Source organism: Geospiza fortis, unplaced genomic scaffold (genome assembly GCF_000277835.1).
Source record: "Geospiza fortis unplaced genomic scaffold, GeoFor_1.0 scaffold112, whole genome shotgun sequence".
In the NCBI taxonomy this organism is placed as follows: Eukaryota; Metazoa; Chordata; class Aves; order Passeriformes; family Thraupidae; genus Geospiza; species Geospiza fortis.
Window position 1 is genome coordinate 14004392 of NW_005054298.1, and position 22048 is coordinate 14026439.

Genomic DNA, 22048 nt, shown 5'->3' on the forward strand with positions numbered 1-22048 from the left:
GCACAGCTGGGGGAGCCCAGGAGGCTGAAGGGCGGCCGCAAGAGAGGTGAGGCAGGCGCTGCCCAGGAACCCTGAGGCTGCTGCCGTGCCTGTGGCAATACACAGCTGTACCCATCGATGTTAGGGATCTCTGGGCTGGCTGACCAAGGCAGCACAGCTGTGTGTGGTCCACCTGGCTGGCACCGTGGGCTGGGCCCTGCTCACACCCTGCAAGGACCTCTAGCTGCTCTCTCCTTCTCCCCAGCCCGGTGGGGGGCTGGACCCGCACTCCGGGGGGCTGGAGGTCTGGGGCTGGGCCCAACAGGAGCAGATGGAGCTGGTGCCGGCCCCTGTTTGCCTTTCTTCCAGTTGCCTGGTGCTATGTTTGTTCTAGGCATGGCTTCCTGCTGTCAGGGCCAAAACAGGTGGCCTTTATTTGCAGGGTCTGGCTGATTAGATCAGGGGTGGTGTGTCATTGCCCCCACGCAGCCCCATTGCTTCCTTTTTCCTCTGCTGTTCCCCCAGCCTCATTTCTGTGGGAAATCATCCTCCTCAATAAGGATGCACACACCCTCCTTCTCTCTCCAGTCACTTGTGCTTCCGGGCTGCTCTGAACATGGCCACACCAGGACTGGTCAATCCCAGCCAAAACCCCTACTTCCACCTGCTGGATCCTGGATCCCAGAGCCAAGAGGGTTGCTGGGATCCCCAGTGCCACTTGTCCCCTCCAGAAGCTTTGCTGGCCACCTGAGCCACGTGTGTACAGCACACATCTGCCACAGGAGCCTCCTCACAGGCGCTGCCTCGCACAGGGAGCCCTGGCCCTTGCCAGCTGCCCCACAGGCACGTGTCCCCTGTGCACGCAGCCATGCCACCCCTGCAGCCAGGAACCCCTGGGACAGCAGGAGCCTGGCAGATGTTGCAGGGATTAGCTCCCACGCAGGTGCACACGCACACCGCGGGCTGCCAGCTGTTCCGTGCCACTGGCACCACCCCAGGCACGCTGCTCACCCCTCCTTGTGGGGCTGTGGCTGCCCACCCTGGCCTGAGGCACCTGCAGCTCTGGGGGTGCACCTGCAGCAGCCCTCCAAGACAAGGATGCTCCCAGGGACACAGGCTCACCCCGTGCCACCCATTCACCACCTGAGCCTGGCTGTCCCCACATGGGGGTGTGCTCAGTCCCCACAAGCTGCCAGGGGAGCTGTGGCCTCACCTGCCTGCTCCCCACTGTTCCCATGGGGACTAATCCCACCTGAAGGTCAGGGAGGCTCCGCCAGCTGCTTCCCTCCTGCCTGTGGATTACAGCCTGGGTGTGAGCAGCTGGCAAAGGCTGCTCCCCAGCTGAGCCCAGCCCTGGCAGGGAACTGACAGCAGCACAGAAACAAAAGGGAACCCAGGGGGGCATGTCCCTTTCAGCCCGAGCTGTCTCCTCTGTCACACCCTACCCAGCAGGGATGCCAGGCACTGGGTCAGAGGAGGCAGTGTCTGCTCCTCTGCTCCAGACCCTGGCCTGGAAGGGAACCTGCTGGGGCCAGCCACTGTGACCTCCTGCTTGTTACCACAGGTGGCCTCAGCCTGGCACCTCCAGGGCACCCCATAGCTTCAGTGTCCTGGGGAAGCTTGCTGGTCCTCACAGACTGCCCAGTGCAGACCAGCCCCAGGGCTGCAGTGATGGAGCACGTCCCAGCCCACTCCCAGCCTGGCCTGGACACAGCTGCTGATGCATGTCATGTCCTTCAGTGCACTGTGTCATTGTGGAGGGACACCACGGGGTGAGCACAGCTTCCCAGATGCCAGCTTTCCCTATAGCAGCTAGGGTGCTGCCATGGAGGTGCAGAGGGCAAGATTAAGGCTGGCAGCCCCTGGCAGCCTCAGAGCCAGGGGATCCGAGCTCAGCTGGCACCTGGCCAAGGTCCCAATCCACCCCAGTGCTCCTGCACTGCCCTGTTGGCCGCGTCTGCAGTGGCTGGGGCCCCAAGCTGGGTGATGCTCACTCAGGAGGCGGATGGAGAGGCTGGCAGTGCTGGGTCCCCTCCTCCAGCAGCTCTGAGGACCAGCACAGGTGGGGGCTGAGCCAGGCACTGCCACAAGAACAGAACATCCTGCCTCAGCTGCCTCAGGGCTCCTGAAGCCAGCAATAGCTGGGCCAGGAGCAGCAGCCCTGGCAGCCTGCTCAGTATCCATCCCCTGGGCAGGCTGCCCACGCACTTCCCAGAGCCACGGGCTGGGAAGAGAGGAGCCCCACCACTCACCCCTTCCCTGGAGGCCCCGTGGGAGGATGGGGCTGATGTGCTCCAAGATGCAGGACTAGTATAAGCTCTGGGGTTTTCCCCCCAGCATCTCAAATCATTCATCAGGGCTCTCCCTTATTCCCTTCTCTAATGGGGGTTCAAAGACATCTTTTGGGGGCAATTGTGAAACGTGTCCCCTCACCCAGAGGTCTGTGGGTGCAGGGGGGAGGATGCCAGGCTGTACCCATGCTGTCCCTGATACTCCCCACAGTCAGGACTGGGTTGGAGTGTGCGGAATTCCTGTCATTTCACCTCAGCAGAATGCAGATCCATGCCTGGGACCCACCTCTCCCATCCACCCTGTCTGACAGAGGGGGATAAGCTTGTCCCAGAGCCCAGGCAGACTGAAGACTGCCTCTGCTTATTGTCTTCAGCTGGGGGTGGTGTGTGGGGCAGATTCATTGCCTGGTGACAGTATCTGAAGTCTGGCAAGGGGAGTGCAGGACCCCAGCACAGAGTGAGGACAGTCCCTATGCTCCCTGTGCCAGGCCTGGCCATGCCAGGAGCAGGCTGGAACAGCGCCCTGGACTCCAACATTAGCTCATCCCCAGCGTCACAGGCAGCCTGTCTCCTTGTGCAAACTGTCTGGGTACCCACAGGGGTGCTGGGACAGACTTTGAGGGGCAGGGAGCTCCTGCTCTGCCTGGGCACCTCCTTCAGGCACAGCACAGATGTGCCAAACAGGCTGAGTGGGGTCGGATGAGGTCTAGGGATGCTCACACCACCCTGGTTCTCAGCCCCTGAGGTGCCCACACAGCCCTGTGGGCTGACCATGCTGGGACACTGGTGTGCTGAGGACAACCAGCTGCCTCTCCCACATCCTGAAGTAAAGCAGGGCCTGCCCCAGGATTGCACACCCCATCCGGGCTGGGCAGGACATGAGCAGCCCAGAGGCTGCCAGGAGCAGTGCACACCTCTGCTCCCACCCACAGCTTCAGCTGCACACACCAGGAAACAGAGCAGCAAGCGCTGTTCAGCTCAGCAGAACACACACACGGGCACACACAGGACAGGGATGCACCAGCTCTGCCCTGCCTGCCAGGGAGGGCACACACCCCTATGCAAATACACAGGCATGCATGCACATACACACCTGGGTGAAACTGCACCTATGTGCAAATCCAAACCTGGGCACTTGCATCTCCCCAGCGCTCCTCCTGAGCCCTGCCCTCTCCATGCAAATCCTCCTGCTGAGGACCTGTGCCATGGAAATCCCCAGCCCAGGTCCCCAGGTCCCCAAAGCTGTGCCACTGGCCATGCAGAGCCTGGGGTTTGTTTGGGGAACAGCACCACCCAGCACAGACAGCAATACCCTGCTGTGCCCCATGCCATGCCAGCCTTGGTACCTGTGGTACCAGCAGTGGCTCTGACGTGTAAAAGTGGGTGTTTAATGCCTCTGGCTCTGCCTGTTGTGAGGAGCAGCTCACCCTTGGGTGCTAATCCTGCCAGAGAGTCATTCCCCAGGTAACACAGCCTCAGGGCAGTGTGCCTGCTGGGGCCATCCCACCTTGGAAGGGTTTCACAGCTTCCCAGTGCCACTGGGCTGGCAGAGCTGGGGCAGTGACAGCAGGCTGGGAAGGTGGCAGGGGAACAAGCAAGCCAGGGCATCAGGCAGCCCAGAGGAGCTGGAGCAGGCAGGCGGAGGCGGCACGGCCGCGTTTCACAGCCTTGCTCTGCCAGATACCATCTCCACCAGGCTCTGCCCCCACAGGGACACACGTGCAGCCACTGGAGCACATGGACAGCAGGGTCTGGCTTTGCTCAGAGTTATTAATCATGTTCTGTTTGATCCCAGCCTGAGCAGGGCAGCTGCAGAGGGTTGTGCATGTCAGGGGATGTGTTGTGCTTTTTCAGCTTTTCAACTTTGCCAGGATTCGTAGCAGGGGACACAGAGCCTGGAGACACAGCTCCAAGGGCCCATGACCACAATGATGGCCAATCACTGCATCATCCTGGGGCTGTTCCCAGGCTGGGACGGGCCCTTAGCTCTGGAGGGATGCAGGGAGCACGGCAACCCTGGAGATGCTCTTTGATTTTGGTCCCTACCTACACCACCTGATGGAAACTTCCTAAAGCATCTGCCCAAACAGGAAGCCTAGGAGGTGCCTCATCTCTACCCCTTGCAGGGGCACCCCAAGGAGGCAACAGGACTCTCCTGCTCTGGGACCAGGGCTGCTGAGCTTTGTCCTGTGCATAGCTGCATGAGGGTGAGGGAAAGCAGTAGGAATCGTCCTGTCCTTTAGCACACCTGAGCTCCTTCATTCCAACCTCTCCACTGTCCACACTGGGTGGATGGGCTGAGCCTTTTTGGTGTTTGCAGAGCGGCTGCAGATGGGCTCAGGAGCCACCTGTAAACTCAGAGCATCCCTGAGCACAGCAGGACCAGAGCTGCAGCCTGTGCTATAGAAGTGCCTGTGCCTGAGGGCAGGGCAGAAGCAGCTCAGGGCTGGCAGAGAAATCACAGGCAGAGCCAGGCATAGACAGTAGGGAGGTGAGGGATCTTTCCATTCCCAAAAAATACCCTGGGGTGGGAGGAAAGCGGGTTTACTGCTGTCCTGTCTCCTAGCTCTCCATGACTCCCCGCAGCCTCCATGGAGCTAGGAGCAGCCCCAGGTTCTGAATGTCTTCTCTGGCTGCTGGGGGAGAGGGATGGGACAGGACATGGAATGGGACAGGAGTCCAGGTCAAGCACTTGTGCTTGGAGAGCAGGGCAGGCAGTGAGCAGGGCTGTCCTGGAAGAGACCCACCGGCTTACCAGCACCACCCCCTATGGCCTTCCACGGCAAGCATAGGCAGAGGGATTGCCACCAGCAGGATCTGGCACCTGGCCTGCAGGCTTCAGGTGCACAACAGGAAACACCTGCCCTGGACAGTCAGTCCTGGAAGGGCTGGGAAGTGCAGGTTCTGGGAGTGAATCAAGGCAGGGGGAGGCGAGGAAGGATGTGACACCCCTCATCCTCTGCCCTGCTCCTGTCCTCCCTCCTGCTGCTTCTCTGTCAGCAGCTAAAGCTGCCTTGGTGCCAGCAGACCATTGAGACCTACCTGGGTGCTCGGCAGAGCCTGCCAAACTCCACCCTGGGCCAGCACCGTGCCAGGGCTCTCTGTGCCTGCCATGGCTCTGCAGTGCTGCCAGGGCCTGGCTGCCCTTCCCCAGCAGGCTGCTACAGGCAGCGGTCAGCCACACAGGCAGGATGAGTGTGCCTAGCGCGTTACATGTGCCTGCCATGCCGTGGGCACATGGACACGGGTCCTGCACCTCACAGCCTACAAAGCTGAGTGCCAGAAAGGCCGTGTGTACCGCTGTCACCTGGGTCCTGCAGTGCCATGTGGCAGTCCCATGGCGTTCCTGCATGCTGTGTGTGGATTGCTTCATCTGTGTGCACTGGCTGTTCACCGCCGCGTGTGTTTGTGAGACTGCGTGCTGTGCCCGTCCCCGGTGCCCTTTGCTCCGCACGCAGGCTGGGTGTCCGTGTGGCACACAGGCTGGGTGTCGGTCTGTCACGCAGCAGCTGCAGGCAGGCGGGTGCTCCCTCCGCGCTGCAGCGGCTGCGGCGGGGCCGGGGCCGGGGGAGCGCCTGCAGCCGTGCGCCTGCAGATGGGCTGGACCTGCCTAACGCGAGCCGAACGAACAAAACGTTCAGGTCAGGTATTGCACGTGGGGCTCGACGCCAGGCAAGTGCAGAGATGCTCCGACTTTGGACAGTGTGGGCTGGAGGGATGCTCTGCCCTGGGCTGTCGGCAGCCCCTTCCTCCCGAGCTGGGTCCGTCCAGGCTGGGTGTCCTTCGCTGCACATGCTGCTCCAGACCGGCTCCTCCGGGGGTAAAGTCTGGAAAGTGGATGCTTGACACCTGCTGCCTGGGAAAGCCAAACAGAGCAGGGGCAGGTTAACCGGCATGGCAGGCTGGAGAACAGGGAAGAAAGGAAGAAAGGAAGAAAGTAAATGGAGGAGGGGAGGGGAACAGAAAGGATTGGAAAACACAGGTGAGAGAGAAGAGTTAAGGAAAGGGGACAGGCTGGACGGTGTCCCCCGAGCCCGTCCCCTTCCTTGCCAGGAGTTCGGGTGTGCGACCAGACTCCCCGTCCTTGTCTCGGGAAAGCCCCCAGGATGTTCTCCGTGCCCAGTACCCTGTTCCCAGCCAGGCAGGCAGGATCCTGGCCAAGGTGTGCTGGGCTCTAGCAGCTCACCTGGCTCCGGTGACACGCTGGCAGCTGTCAGGTGAGTGGCTTCGCCTTCCCCCGCTGGCTCACAGGCAGAAAATGAGGGTGACGCTGGCTGGACGGGGCTTTTATAGTCCCGATAAAAATAGCGCTGGCTGGCCGGTGATCGGGGGGCCGGAGAGATGTGACTGAGCAGAGACAGGCAGGAGGGCTGGGCTGGCGGCAGCGAGCCTTCTCCCCAGCACACCTGTCACAGCTCTGTGTTTGCTCAGAGCAAATATTGACCCAGGGAAGGCAGGCTGGGCAAGGGAGGCGATTAGCCCACCTAGATTAGAGGCAGAGCAGGTCTCTATGCAAACTCTCCAGGGCTGCCTTTGTTAATGGGAGCCTGATGGGCTGATAGGAGCCAGGAGCCTTGGGGCTGGGGTGGTGGGGAGGAGGAGGTGGGGGGGAGAGGAGGAGACATTCATTAACCTGCGCTGGAACAACACCAGCTGTCACTTTTCCACCCACCTGCCTGGCTCACTTTGCAGCAGAGATGAGAGGAGAGCAGGGGGCCAGGGGAAGCAGGTGTGAGGATACCCTACCTGGGCAGCTCTATGGGAGCCAGGAGCCTGGGTGCTGGGGTGGTGGGGAGGAGGAGGTGGGGGGGAGAGGAGGAGACATTCATTAACCTGCGCTGGAACAACACCAGCTGTCACTTTTCCACCCACCTGCCTGGCTCACTTTGCAGCAGAGATGAGAGGAGAGCAGGGGGCCAGGGGAAGCAGGTGTGAGGATACCCTACCTGGGCAGCTCTAGGATAGCGGTGACTTTCTTGCAGTGTTTTGGGCTGCTGAAAAGTCTGGGAGTTGTGAAGTCTCAGGGCAGAAAAGCAAATCTAGTGCCTACCCCCAGCAGTCTGAGTGCCAGTGATAGAAAAGTCTTCCCTGTTCTTACCCCAGTTCCCCCACTCATGCTGAAAAACCCCATGGCACAATGCTCACACGTCTTTTAGAGCAATGCACAGACTTCCGAGCTAGGCAGAAAAGCACAACTCAACAAAACTTTGGGAGCACTCTCTTTGGGAGTGTTCCCTGCATGGCCACACAGGCCAGGAGCCAGCTGTCCTAACGCAGCAGCTGGAACAGGATGTGTGTCACTCCATGTGCACATGCTTCCCCGTGGGTCACTGTATCCCAGAGTCACAGCACCCTTGTGTCCCAGCTGTGTCACTGTCCAGCAGGTTAACCAGTGCAGACGAGCCTGTGCTGGCTCTGGGAGCAGAGCTCATGGAAGCCAGGAGAAGTTTGGACACTCCTCCAGTGCCCAGCCATGCTGCTCAGCCCTGGCAGCCCTGTGCCGATCTCAGCCAGAGCCAGCAGGAGCTGGGCTCTCTCTCCCAGTTACTCTGGCACCCACAACTCCTCGGATAACAGAGCATGAAGCGCAGCAGCAGTGGCAGGAGAAGCTCCTTTGTGCAAGTGCAGTGGCCTGTTTGTTTGTGTAGATGGGTGTGTTTGTGGGTGGGGAGGGGGTAACGCTGCTTTAACCCCCACGGTGTACACCTGCAGGAGCTTGTCCTGGGTGTGCTTTAGAAACCATCACCATTGCTCCCTCCAGAGCTGGAGTGTACTTGCAGGCTGCAGTAAATGCATGCCCAAATGTAAGAGCATAGTGGCAGATCCTTAGCAGCCGCTGCCACTCAATTCTTCCTTGGAGACTTGACCCTCTCACACTCAGGATTCTGAAAGAGAGGCTCCTCCTGACTGCTGCTGCCTCTGCAGGCTGGGGTCCCCCAGGCCTGGCTGGAGTGATGCCAACCTGCTGCCCTTGCTCATCCTGGTCCTTTTTCAATAGTTTTGGCAGCAAAGGAAATGCAATACCACCAATACTCTGGGTTGTGGTGCAGTGAAGTGTGATGCTCCCCCTCCTTTTCATGCTGTACAGGCTGTGATGCTTGGACTTATTATTTCTCCTTTCCTGGTATGGGAAGTGTGCTGGACAGGACTCCCACCTCTCCCTGCCCCAGCACACACCAGCATAGCAGAGCTGCAGCTCCTGGCATAGGCTGCCCCTCTTTCTGGAGAAGCAAAAACCCCAAATACCACAGGTGCTGCTGCAGTGCCAGCAGACATCTCCAAGCCTGTATGCTGTGTCAGAAATGCTCATTCACCCCAGCCTCTCTCCTGCAAGGATGGGGCCCCACTATTCACTAAATAGCAGCAAATACTGTGCTTGCAGAGCTGCTTTACAGAAAACATGAGAAAAGCAGGTCCCTTGAGCTTGCAGAGTGCCCTGCACTGCACTGCTACCCTGGGGAATGTCTTGCTTCTGTTCTGGCATCTCTAGGGCAGCATTTACCAGTTTGTGCCCTTCCCTGTCAGGCAGGTGGGCAGCACCACGACTGAACTCTTAGTAGGGTTGGCCTTGCAAAGGCAGCCTCAGCCTCCTCTTGCAGCAGCGCAGGGCTTGTGCTGCCTCACTGTCCCATGAGGACTGACCAGCTCACAGCAGAGCACCTCTTGTGTCCATCAGGAGCCAGCATGGTGCCCTGGCCTGGCCTGAGCATGGCTTCCAGTCCCAAACACCAAAGTGACACAGCTGAGCCAGCAGAGCTCAGTGTCTGGGAGATGGGAGGCCAGGGGTGAAGGATCTGTCCAGCTTTGCCAAAGGTTTTGGAAGGATCACCCTCACACTTTGGCTCTTCTGACACTGCAAGCTGGTCAGGGCAGGACTTTCCCAGGTGCCTACCTCATACACTGTGCAGAGGGAGAAGGGGATGGTTCCAACCAGGGAATGGTTGGTTCTTTGTCCCCTAACACTGCTGCCTTCCTCACACTGACACAGAGACCCACCAAGTGGGGTTTTGCAGGAGATTCAGGCTCCCCAGCTGCAATGGGACAGACACCCTGTCAGGGAAGCCCAAGAGCAGCTTTGTTCCCTTTCCTTTATCTCCCACACAATGGCACGATTCAGCAGGTGTTAAATGTTTTAATGGGATTCAGGATAGCTTCTGTTGCCCACCTGCCCCAAGGCCATTTAAGCCCTCCCTGGGAGCCAGCAGTAACAGCCAAGAAGAAAGCTCCTCTTGTGTGGTGCATTAACTGCCTGATGACTGAGTGCTCCCGATAATTCCCACAAGGAGAGGGGGAGTCCCATTAGCTTGCCAAGCTCGTGCTCAGCCATAGGCGTGCTGGCTGTGTACCTGCCGGGAGCCTGCCCTGGCTACCGACCCCAGTCCCCTGGGAACATCACCCACTTTACTGCCCAAACACCAGTGGGAAGAAGCAGGACCTGTACCTACAGTATTTCTGTTGGAGAGATGTGCATTAGAAACGTAGTTCTGTTGGGGATGGGCCAAACCCAGCCCAGGGAGACAGTACAACAAGCTCAAACTTCCTTCTGCCTGAGCCCCAAATGTCATTAGCAGAAACAGGACTTCTCCCCTCTTTTGGGTGCTGAGCTGGGCTGTGAGTCTATAGTCCCACAAATTCAGAGCCCTTGGCAGTGGCTACCAACAAAACCTCTTGCTAAGAGAAAGTCCCTCCCTGCCAGCTCTGCATGGCTCTGCCCTCCCCTCACCTCCCCATTGCCCCAAAGATCCAAGTGAGAGAGAAGCCCCTGGGTGAGAACATCCACACCATGCAGAGCTCACCCCCAGCACTATCTGGAGTGCTGCTGTCTCTCTTTGCTAACAGGACAGTGATGTCGCTCAGTCACACGTTGAAGTGTTTTCCAAAACCAGGGTCTGGGTCTAGTTCCCAGTCTGAGAAGAGGAATTGGGAATTTCCCCGACCTGGGAAAGAGGCTGCCTCGGTGTATTTATATTTTAGGATGAGGATAAAAGAAGAAAAGTGTGTGACAGCTGCTACTCTCTTTGCTTAGTGCACTCCGAGTGGTTCTGGTTGACAGGCACCAGAGAAGACCTACAACAGAGGTGACACATGACCATCTCACAGCCCCTAAAAAAGAGCTAAGAAAAGAAAAATTTCTTTCTCACGGGTGTAAATCTGCTCTCAAATCTGTTTCCCTGATTCACCTGTTGTTTAAGGCATCATCTTCGAGATCTCTCCCACTAGAGTGATGCTTATCAAACAAGTGAATCTTCTTCTAATAGTGCTCCAACAGGCAAGTACAGTGTGACTTCTGTTTTCTCCAGGTCCAGGCTGGGAGCACAGGAAAGTGGGGAGAACAAGAGCTTTACTGGCATAAAAAAAGTCCCTGCACATTTGATGGCACTCAGGCTGTCTCCATTTGTTTTTGGGTGTTAGACCAGACTAACACACAGCATTTCCCATGTTAGCTCCTCCAGGTAGTGGATGCAATGGTGCAGCTGCAGTGATGCAGCCTAAAGAGCATTAGATCACACAGCAGGTCTGAGGATGGACAAACTGACTGACCCTGTCTTCACTGCTCCATGCTACCCTTGGGTAGCTGGATTCAACCTGCTTTAGGGTAACAGTGAGGTTTCTGCCCCTGCCTTTGCTATCCATTTGGGAACTTCGCTGCAGGACAACAGAGCATCTGCAGTGAGCAAATCCTAGCAAGGAGCCTGGACCAAGAAGAATCAGTCCAAGTGGACTGAGCAGCCAGGCCCTGCTGCTGTCTTGAGCTGTGGAGGAATTGGTTTTGCATTACCTGTTCAGCACTAGCCAAAGGCCAGAGGAATACAGAAAGACTGCTGTGATGTAGGATACCTGGCACGCAGAGTATTGGGAAGGGAGGAGAGGGTTTGCACTTCTCATAAGAAGGATCCAGGACTCATGTGAAGGCCTAAGGCACTCGGGCTGAGTTCAGGAGCTGGCAGTGCCTCTGCTGTATCTCTGACAACAGGAACAGCTCAGCCCTGGGGGTTAGTAATGGTTACGCACACCGGGCTCCTGAATAGAGAGGAGTGCTGGGGTGAAGCTGGCTGAGCCACAGTACCCCAGGCACAGCAGGCAACTGCCCTCTGCTGAGCGGGGCAAAAGCCCTCCCCAGTGCCTTTTGCACAGTCTTCTCTTAGGATGGGAGGGAGGAAGATGCAGCTCTGGTCTTGGCTGGGTGCTGGCACTGGGAAAAAAGACACGAGGGTTTGGAGGGGGACACCAAAGCTGCAGCCTCACCAGAGTGAGGTGGCTGCATGAGCCCTATGTTGCAGAGTCCATAGTGATATAGCAGAACAGAGGATATGCTGCAAATGCAGCCCACTGCCTGGTACAGCCATCCTGCAGCTCCTGCCTGGGAGCAGCAGCTCGAACCCAGCACCAGCCTGCCCTGTGCTGGTCACTGGGATTTTTCACAACTCACGCTGCCACCTCCCGGCTGTGACAAACATGCTCCTTCACTGTGACACGTCTTGCAGCCTGACAAGACTCCCCAGGCCAAACCAAGGCTCAGAGGATCCCCTTCCCTAGGTGACAGCCTTGCAGTTTGGAAAGGGAAGACCTTGTCCAGGGCTCACAAACCCAGACGCATGAGTTACCTACGTTACACACGGTGTCAGTGTCTGAAGGTCAAGTTGCTTTTATTGGGTTGCTGTGGGTACTGATTGTGCTGCAGCTGCCCCCTCGGAGCAAGGAGGGAGGAGGATTCAGTACCTGCATCCTGCTGATGCCATCACCTCATTGCCCAGATGTCAGTCCTTCCTCAGCTACATTCCAAAGCAAATCCCACTCCTCTCAGCCAGTACAGACTGAGGATAGTGGGAATTGTCATAGTGGTTGTCCATGTGCTCCCTGTAGCGTAGGGTTCTTCTCCGATGATGTGGGCAGCCACAGAAAGGAGAGATCTCATGAACTCTGCCGTGGAGTTGTCAGAGGATGCAAATCGGTGCTGAGAACATAATCAGGACATACCTCCTCAGAGATAGCCAGCATGCTGAGCTAAGGTCATGGTGTGGGAGGGTCCGAGTTGCTCTGGACATCACAGGGATGAAGAATGGAGAGAGCTGATGTGCTTGAGGAGCTTAAGCAGCACAGTACCCAGTAGCTACACTCTGGAGGGTCGGGATGCAGGGCTGGTGATTCTGAAAAAGAGATGCCAGCTCTGGAGATGACATCTACATCCAACAGCCCTCTTCCATTAACCCTCAATCCCATCTCTCTGCACTTCTACCCAAGGTAGAGCAAACCCTTAGGCTTTTCACTCAGGTCCAAATCTACTTTCCCACCGATGGCCATTCCCTCAACCTAACTACATCCCACACCTCCTTGGACTATGACAGCTTTGCTCCTTTTCTGCTGTCAGAGGCTGTGCTGCCTGCTCCTTGACCCCTTTTCCCAAAGGACCATCCTTGTGCTAGGCTCTCCAGTGCCTCAGGCCAGCTATTCCCACATAGGGCCCTGCCCCAGAGCTGTATGAGGGTCTCAGGTCCACAGACAGGCTGTACTGTTACCACCTCTGCTCCGTGGCTCAGGACAAGCCAAGAGGGGGCAGGGACTTTGGGAGTGGATTCTTCGTTTTGCACAGGCAGCCTTGGCATTGATAGGCAGGGATTCAGCTAACCCACATGGTCTAGAAAATGGGCTGTGCTTCAGCCTGACATGTTAAGGACAGGTCCTGTCCCCCACCAAAGCACAGATACACTCTGCTACCTTTGGGAGGCACTGGGGGGTAAAGCAATGACCCTGGGCTGGGCTGTCAGCACCACCTCCCCACGACTGGCTTCGATCATGATGTTCTGCAGTGTGTTTTCCAGCAGCAGCTCCACGAGGTTCCCAACAGCTGGCTGCCTGGAAGGACAGAAGCACAGCAGAGGACAGCTATCAGAAAGCAGATAAGGCAGGTTGCTTGCTATAACTCCTGCCAGGAATCATCAGGCACAGCAGTGGAACACACACTGTTTCCTACACGCTGAGACCAATGAACCAAAGACTTGAACAATGGGCTGCTGACCCTTGTCCCAGAAATGTCACCAGCTGGTGTCAGGCCCTGACCTACACAAAACTTGGTGACTAGAGTTTTACTGGTTTCTCCCTCCAAGCTGTGCTGTAGCTGCTATTAGTGAATAATGCTTGAAGCTTGTAGCAGTGTACAAGGGAGCAGCCACAGCAAATGCAGGTGGTGAAATACTGCAGTGAAAATAAAAGGTAAGGTAAGCACATACTGCACCCCAATGTCTAATATGGCCTAGAGGGCCTGAGAGTAGATATCATTCACTACCAGCCTCCTGGCACTGCCCATGGCTCAACCCCAGACTCAGTAAACCCCATCTCTCCCCACAAACCACATTTGGGAGAGGGTGGCTAGGTGGGCTAGCATTGACTTCCACCCAGACAACATATAACACCCCCGCAGAAATGCTGCAGGGCTGAAGGAGAAATGGATTTCTGGCCAGGCAGTGTGCTGCCATGGCTCTCTTGACTGTGCAGCTCTTGGCTTTTACGTGTGAGCTCTTCCTCACCTACTTATTATCTCCTTTACCCTCAACTGCTTATGGTGAAAAGTCTCGCTAGACTCCGGCAAATCACTGGGAGAGGCTTCCTGACTCATTTTTCTCCCCTCTCTATCCTTCTCATGGTCAAGATCTGTGGAAGCAGAGACCCTGGAGGGGATCTTGGAGCCCGGTCTACTGTCCTGGAGCTCTGCTGATTTTGCAGACTGGAACTGGGAGAAATATGGAATAGGCTCATCTTCGATTTTTCTCACTGACTTCTGGAAGTGGCCGTTCTCCAAGAGGCTTCTAGGAAGAGGAAAATAAAGGATAAGTTTCAGCAAATTGACTTATCTGTATGACCCAGAGGATTATTACAAGACACCACAAAGCAGAGGAAATCACTGACTGATGTCAGTGTTTAGTCTGTACCTTCTTGCTTTCTGGGCCTAAGGGAAGCAGCAAGAGGGCTTGAGCCAGTGAAACTACCTCTGTTTCCCCAGTGCTGGTTCTTTACATTTGAGCAGCTCACAAACTGAATAGGTGTACCCCAATGCAGCCTGTTTCTAAGATCACAGTAGGTAGAGTTCCTTGGTTCCTGGGAACTCTGGAAATATGGGCTCAGCCCCTGGCTGGGGAGGAAGCCCCTGCCTTGGCTGTCACTCCAAGATCTGAGCTCATAGTCCCCAAGACAGCTTTTAGCAGGTGGATCCCCCATTCTGGTAACAAGAGTGCACAGATTCCTCCAGGATTAACAGAGGGTTGACCATGCTGCAATCATTCTCTGGAGGACAGGGGCTCCAAACCAGGTGAGGGTGAAGGAGCACACACCTGATGACACCTGCGAGTATGTCAGTCACCACCTCCAGCTCTTGTTTAGAAGCAGCAGCCAGGGACAGCCGTTCACACTCCGTGTCCATCCTGTTTCTGTGCCCACTTCCATCCACCAATTTGCTGTCTGAGGGCTTGGCGCTGTAAGGGCTGAGAAAGGACGAGTTGTTCCATCAGTGGCAGCACTACAGAACCAAACTCTCAAAGACCAGCACCCTTCTAGCACTGCAGCAGCATGTCAGGCAAGCAGGGGAGGGGTGGGAGCTGTTGTATTTCTGACAGGAGCAGGGACACTGTCATAAAAGAGGAACACTGAGCTCTGACAGTTGAGGTGGGGAGAGAAACAGGTCATGTCAGCTAATGCTGGGGAAAACAAGACACCTCTTACTTAATATTGAGGCACTGGAGAGCAGCAGAGCAGAGCACCAAGTTCAGTGCATATCAGAGCATGGGGCAGCCCTGGCTCAGATGAAGCAGCCAAACCAAAAAACTCTATCTCTTACCGGGACAAGAAGAATCTGGGAAAATCCAAGGCAAAGTTGCTGAGAAAGTCCTCAATAGCATAGGACCTGGCTGACACATCAAGGTGTAAGGACAAGGGTGGGGGAAGCTCTGGTTTGACCCACACCTGGCTGGCATCTTTGTCCAACGGCAGCCCCCTCTCAATGCACCCAGGTGGCTGACAGGGTGTAGGCTGGCTTTTAATAGGGGGTAGTGTCTGTTGGAGAGAAAGAAATGGCAGGCATATCGTTGGTCCTTTGGCCACAAGTAGGCTGGTGTAGGTTTGAGCACAGATATGAGAGCTGAAAGCCCAGCAACCAGAGCCACCAGATCCTGGGTGTCAAAATGACCTTAGCACCACAGTACTGATAACAGGCATGAGCAGCCATAGTGGAAATCAGATCTGTTCACTTCTCAGTGATCAGTGTGCCAGCCCCAAATGTCAACAGGGTTTCAGGGTCTCCCTAAGGTACTTGGGGCTGTTGTTCTCCAATCCATCACCATGGAAGCTCTTGCAAGCACACTGGGAGTGCTGCAGGAGAAGTGACGTACATGGATGGAATGCATGGGGAAACTGTCCTCCCCCAAACCTGAAGGGAAACCAGGAACTGACCCCAGCCACACTACATGGGCCAACTTGGGGTTGCATTACCAGCAGTCAGACTGGGGGAAGCTCCTTAGAGCAGTACCCAGGATGCCTGGGCCAGAAGAACACCACAGAGATCTGCAGAAGTCCTCAGGCATTGCAGGACTTCAATGATCTTTGAGACATGGCTGTCCTGCCTCTGGGAATGAGGCTAGGGGCCTGCACTGCTCCTTACACAGACACAGCAGGCTCCAAATTATCCCTAGAGGTTAAAACCCTAGAGGACTAAAAGAAAATGTTTTTTACCTTTCTGCAGCTCATCCAGTGAATGCTTTGACCTGCATCACTGATCACACCAAACAGCACAGAGAAAACAGTCCAAGCTAGAGTTGCCCTGAGGTGATTCCTTCACACAGAACAGTGCAAGGCATGCAAAGGCACTTGTGGGGTCTCAGGAGCACTGCTACAGCCTCACTGAGGTGACATTCTGGAGATAACAAGCTGCATCTCCTTGTTGCCTCAGTTCTCTCAGACCCAGCCTCCCCTCAGGTCCCCTAAATCTTTCCACATCTTGGGTTAGCTTTGAGCCCTGTCATTCCCACACCACATCCTGCTGATGGCTATAGGCACTGCTGGCTCTTCCTTTGGGCCCAGGTAGCTCTGCAGAGCACTCACTGGGACCTTGTTTCACACCTTCCCACCACTGCTGGAAAAGCTGTCATATAGCAGTGCATACAGTTGTGCACTTGCGTGGAAACTGATGAACCAGGGAAATTGAACTTTAAAGCTTTCTGTGTATTTAAACCAAGGCAGTTCCTGTCTGTAGCTTCTCCTGAGGAATAGAGAACAGCTCTTCTTGAGGTGCCTGCACCACGTTCTGCCAGGGTCCTGCTGCTTTCTGCTGTGGCACACATTCCATTGTGGCCCCAAAATGAAACCAGTACAGATACCAATTGCCCTGTCTGTGTGTATTTTTTCTGCTTATTTGAAACCTTTCCCCCTTTCTCCAGTCATGGGTGCACGTTTGATGCCAATTTCAGTTCCCATTCACCTCAGCTGGAAAGTTACTGGCCAGAGAACACAGCCAGACAGTGTGATTCTTCTGCCTCCTCCAAACAGTCTGTCTCCCAAAGCCTTGAAGCTACAAATGCTGCTGTGCTCTCTGTCCAGACTCCCACACTGTGATATCCAGCATTTGCCTCTTTTCTAAAGCAGTCAGTTTGATTCTACCACGAGTGAGATAGGCTTGACTTACCTTGTATTTCCTCATCACAGGTGAGGATTTTGAAAGATATTCTGTTTCAGCAGAATCTGATAACCTCTGAAAAATAAAATATTACATAAAAAAAAAGAGAAGAAGAATTACCACACGGGAAAGTTACAGAGAAGAACAAAAGCTTATGATTTTTTTAAAATTTGTGCCAGCTGAGAGTCAATGATCTCATCCTCCATTCTTCACTCAGACCACATTCTTACTGCTAGCTACACATTTCTCTCCAATGTTTATTCATGGCTAAAAATCCAACCATTGGTTTCCAGAGCCACTGGCTTTGTTTTTCCAAAGGCTTCTCATGCACTTCCAAATTTCAGATGGTCACTAGAAATTTCAGAGTTTGTAAGATGATTCTTGGCTAGAAAACAAGATCTCATTTTCCTCTAACCACATATCAGCTTTGAGGTCTTTAATAAATCAGTCTCATGTCCTTTTAACAACTGCCTAGGTTTTCCTAAAGAATGTTTCTTGTCAACACTGGCTGCTGTTTCTTAAGCTAAGCTAAGCTGGTAGAAGGTTTTGAGAGCACTTGCCACTGAAGGAGATGTTAGCTTCTTCTTAGTCTCAAGGTCCTTCTCTGTGATGGTGAATTCCACAGCCTGCCGTTCCTTCTCCTTTTCCCACTCGTGCAGGTCCCTCTCATACTGAACCAGGGACTCCTGGATGTACACCTAGGAAACAAACCGTAACTGAAGGGAGCAGGGCTGGAAAAGAGCTGCAAATAACAGTCCATGGCTCAAGTCCATGCCTGTTTCTCTCCTTCAGAAGGTCCCAGGAAGAAACCCACTTGCTTTCCATGTATTCCAGTGGCAGGAAGAGGAAAAAACAGTGGTATTTTAAGTCTCAGACAGAGAGGATATACTCTCTTGCCAAAAAAAACCTGGGAAGTGTTGAGGGGAACATTACTGTTGGTCTGTGCCCCCAATAATATTAAAGCAGCAAGACTTGTTTTTACAGATATCAAGTCTTTGGCATCCACTGAAAGCCATTCCCGTTCAAACCATCCCTTCTAGCAGCTGGGCTCCCCTCACAAATCCATACATTGCAGTTACACTTCATCTAGTGAGCCACACAGAAAGAAAGATGCTTAAATCATCAGGAAGGATGAAGCTAGGTGTCTTCAGGAGTGAGAAGTGTGTGAGAGAAGTGTGTGAGAAGGATTCTTTCAGCCGGAAGCAGCAGGCAGCTGACTGCTGGGGTCAGCCATTTGGGAACCACAATAACATGCCCAGGTCATGGTAACACACAGATACCTCTTGGGTCTCACCTCACACACCAGATTTATTCTGCAGAAGTAGGGATTCCTTGTAGGTTGCAGTGTGATGAAGCAAGGGATACTCTCTCCAGGCTGCACAACCCCTGACTTAGGAGCAATCTCCAACACCTGGGCAAAGGGCAGGAGGAGGAGAAAAAAATAAATAAAAAAAAAGAAAAAAAACCCAGAGGAGCTATTTCACTGTCTTGGGACCTTCCTGTGTGCTTTCTCTTCGCAGGGAACACACCTCTCCTCAGAGATATGTGCCATGAGAGAAATGCAGTTGATATATTCTAAGAACAAACATGGCTTTTGCTGGCGGACAGAGTCCTGAGGTTTTGTTATTGCATTTTGTAGTTCCAGCTTCATATAACTTCACTGAAATCTTTGGATTTCCCTTCTGAATTCCTGTTGTTCAATCTGTCCTAACCCTTGCCTTCACTTTTCCTTTCATCACCTAGTAGAAAGCCAATTCCCAAGAACCGAGTGTCTTGTTGAAAATGGAGCTGTAAGGTCCTTTCATGACACAATAGAGATGGTCAGGAAGGCTGCAGATCAAGGAGGACTCACCATTTCTTTAGCATTTATCTGCCAGTTAAACACCACTGCCTTGCTCTTCGAGATATTGTTGAGAAAGACAAGTCGACCAGCTTTGGTGCAGTCTGGGATATTTCCAAGGCAAATCCTGTTATGGGACAAGGTGGCTGCCTGCAGGAAGCAAAGAGAAATCAGAAGGAACAGCAGGGAAGGAAGATGGGACCTAACCATAGAGTCATCTCTAAGTCATACTCATCTCTAAGTCCAGCAATTCACAGATAATATCAGGTATCTTTAGCAACTTGAGAGAGTGTAACAATTCTCTCAATTTTGCTCTGGTTACAGTGACATTACATCAGAAGGCTAGCTGGATTGCAGTGGGATTGAGTGAGCAATGAATAAGACATAACACTGGTGCTGGAAAGGAGAGGATCTCAGGAGCACAGAGGACCAGTAACATCCCAATTCTCTGTGCAGCACTTGCAGTCCAGGCCTTTTCCTACTTCAGCTGAGAAACGTGGTGTGTGCTTGTGCAAAATCCCTATCAATCTGACTGTGAGTTTTAGGAAATTGATCCCTAATACACCTTGCTACTAGTATGCTACTAGTTTGTCCCGTTCTCCAGGCACAATGCAATCTCTAATTAAGTACGGTTATCATTAGAGAAAGAAACTTCATTTCAGACAACAGAGCCTTGCAGAATGCCATCTTGATTGTCAGACTGAGGCAGTTTTCAGTCATCTTCTCTTTGCTGTTCTCAGGAATATAATTGCCCTGCTGGAAGCAAAAGAGCACGTGGAGCTGTGGCTAGCTCCAAGGAAGGCATGCTAATGTCACACAGGTTGAATCCTTTATCTGCCAGGAGAAAGCCTCTGCTGCTGCTGTGTAATGCTCATTCACTGTGCTTGGATCTGTGGGTGAATTTAACAACAGATTGTCCAGGCTGGCAGGCCAGCTCCAGCCAGGCCAGGCAAGCTCCTGCTGAGCCAGCAGCAGGTCAAACAAGTGCTTTCCTCTGCATGTGCCTGAATAGGTGTCCATCCTGCAGTCAGCATTCAGGCTATGAATCACCTGGGTTAGGCTGGGAAATGGTGGCAGCCAAGCCCCAACAGAGCACGGCAAGAGTATAATGGTCTTTTTGAGAATGATTTAGGAAAGAAAAAGGGGTTGTAGCTGCACAGAAGAAAGGCAGCTGTGATGGGAGGTAACTTCTAAGAAAAAATTACATGAACAAACTCAAACCCTTTTTTGTTCTAATGGCTATGGAAGTGACAAGCTGGAAAGAAGACACCTTTCAGCATCCATGAGTTAAGCTCTAGATCACCTGCTGGAAGGGAAATGTCTTGTTCTGTCTCATGGCAAATGAACTCTCCTGCAACACAGACTACTGCAAGATGGGGCCACTTGTATATTTCAGTCTCTCACACATTTCTGGACTGATCACATTGCTCATATCCCACACTTGGACTCACCTGCCCAGGCACAGTTAGCCTGGCAGAACCTGGAATGACTGCAGAAGAAAAAAATTGTCTGGATGTGGCAGCCTCTTCTACAACATTTGGATTGTAGCCTACTCCCTGGAAAGTAATCTGGGTCGAGTCACCTTCCAGGATCTGGATGAGAACATCAACCTGCCTCAGACAAGATAAAAGTTTTAAGTGCAGAGTCATATTTGGGAGAGATGTGCAATAAGCTAATGGACTGGTCTAAATACACCCCGTGCATGGATAAAGACAAATCCAGTCTCTTTTGCTCTTTCAGGCCTTGCCCTTTCCTGCTAGCCCAGGAAAGCTGGTTAAGTAGTCAAGTAGCCAGTTACAGTATGAGATGGACAGAGACTACATCTTGGAGCAAAGGTTGGAGTTTTAAAGTTAAATTAATTTATTTATCTATGCATTCACCACAGACTGAAGCAACAATTAGTGCTAGAGCTCTGGCCTTGCCTGCCTGCTGCAGCCCAGGACAGAGGTCTTTGGGAAGGCTGTTTTCAGAAGTTTGCAGCAGCATACACTGCAATGATAGAAGACACCGACTTCAGCCTCTTTGGTGGGAATTTTTGGAGGCCAACAATGAACCACAAATCTGAACAGATACTACTGATATCCCCAGTTACTGTTTGCTACTTGAAAAATAAATACCGGGATGACTCTGGTTGTGGAAGATATCTCTTCTTGGGAAGAAAAAACTTACGAGACAAATTTCTCTGCTCCATTTCTAGACCAGACCAGCCACTAATTTGCTCTCACGACTCTGCCTCTTGGAGGCATAGAGCTCAATTCAGCTGTAGCATTACATTACAACCACCAGTAAGAAACTTAAAGAATTTTAGGTCAACAACAGAATCTGTTTCTTTCAGTCATGAGGAGGCTCTTACTGTGTATGTTTTAGCTTCCAGTGGTGAAAAGATCCATCCAATGTGCCCTGATTCACCAGGGGGGATTTCTCCTCTAGGAGTTAGGCAGGCAAACACAGCATGCTGAAAATTCTTCTCCCGTATCTTCATAAGGTTGTCTAGCTGAACCTCAAATGTCACGGGCATGGAGCCACCATTGTAGAGTTTATAAATCTGAAGTGAGTCAGAAAGAGCAGTGCTTTTTATACCAGGTACAAGTTAAACTAGTTAATGCTTCCCCAGGGGGTGCTGATAAGCATTAATATTTAATTAATCAGCTTATCTCCTAAGAATGAGAAGACCTCATAGTGTCAAGATTTAACACCAAGGCTCTGATAGGCAGCTGTGCTGGAGGTTTATCACCACACTTGTACATTGATAACCAAAGTGCCTCTCCAAATGGTGTCCTGTCAATTCACACCAGGGGAAAATTAATACAGATTAGCTGAAGGGATCATTGTAAAGCGGATTACGTAAAATGCAAAAGCACTTCTATTAAAGTGCTCTTAATTCAATTCAGACTTGTTCATTTCCCAAGTAAATTAGGCAGAACATAATCAAAGCTGCCTTTTTGCTGAATAAGTGTTTAAGGAAGTAAAATTAATTTACTAAAAAACTAATTAGGGTTTCTTTCCAGAGTACTTGGAGCAGCTAGGCAAGTTTTCACTCAGATACAATGCAAGAGAATAAGTGAACAGCTCGACACACCTCATAAGCATTCTGAGTACAGAGTGAACACCAAATCTTGTCAAACTGCAGATGGTGAGAAGTACTTTCCCAGCAGCTATTTCCAAACTCCGCCTAGAGCTATCCTTGGAGTTCCCCTGTGATGCTTCACTATGGAGGCCATTCAATTTTCTGAGAATTGCCTCAGACACTGCCTGTCCTTGGGACACAGCAGTACTAGC

General features: G+C 53.1%; 1 protein-coding gene across 1 annotated transcript in view; it reads right to left on the reverse strand.

Annotated features, from left to right (window-relative positions):
- Positions 1–11905: 11905 nt before the first annotated feature.
- CFAP65 (cilia and flagella associated protein 65) overlaps positions 11906–22048 on the reverse strand; it is a 31435-nt gene continuing 21292 nt past the window's right edge. The window contains 11 exon segments of the mRNA XM_014307545.2: positions 11906–12418; positions 12987–13124; positions 13796–14074; positions 14597–14746; positions 15100–15314; positions 16939–17004; positions 17490–17627; positions 18224–18340; positions 18782–18919; positions 20221–20379; positions 21123–21314. Of these exon segments, the coding sequence (XP_014163020.1) occupies positions 12382–12418; positions 12987–13124; positions 13796–14074; positions 14597–14746; positions 15100–15314; positions 16939–17004; positions 17490–17627; positions 18224–18340; positions 18782–18919; positions 20221–20379; positions 21123–21314 (1629 nt within the window). The 3' untranslated portion in view covers positions 11906–12381.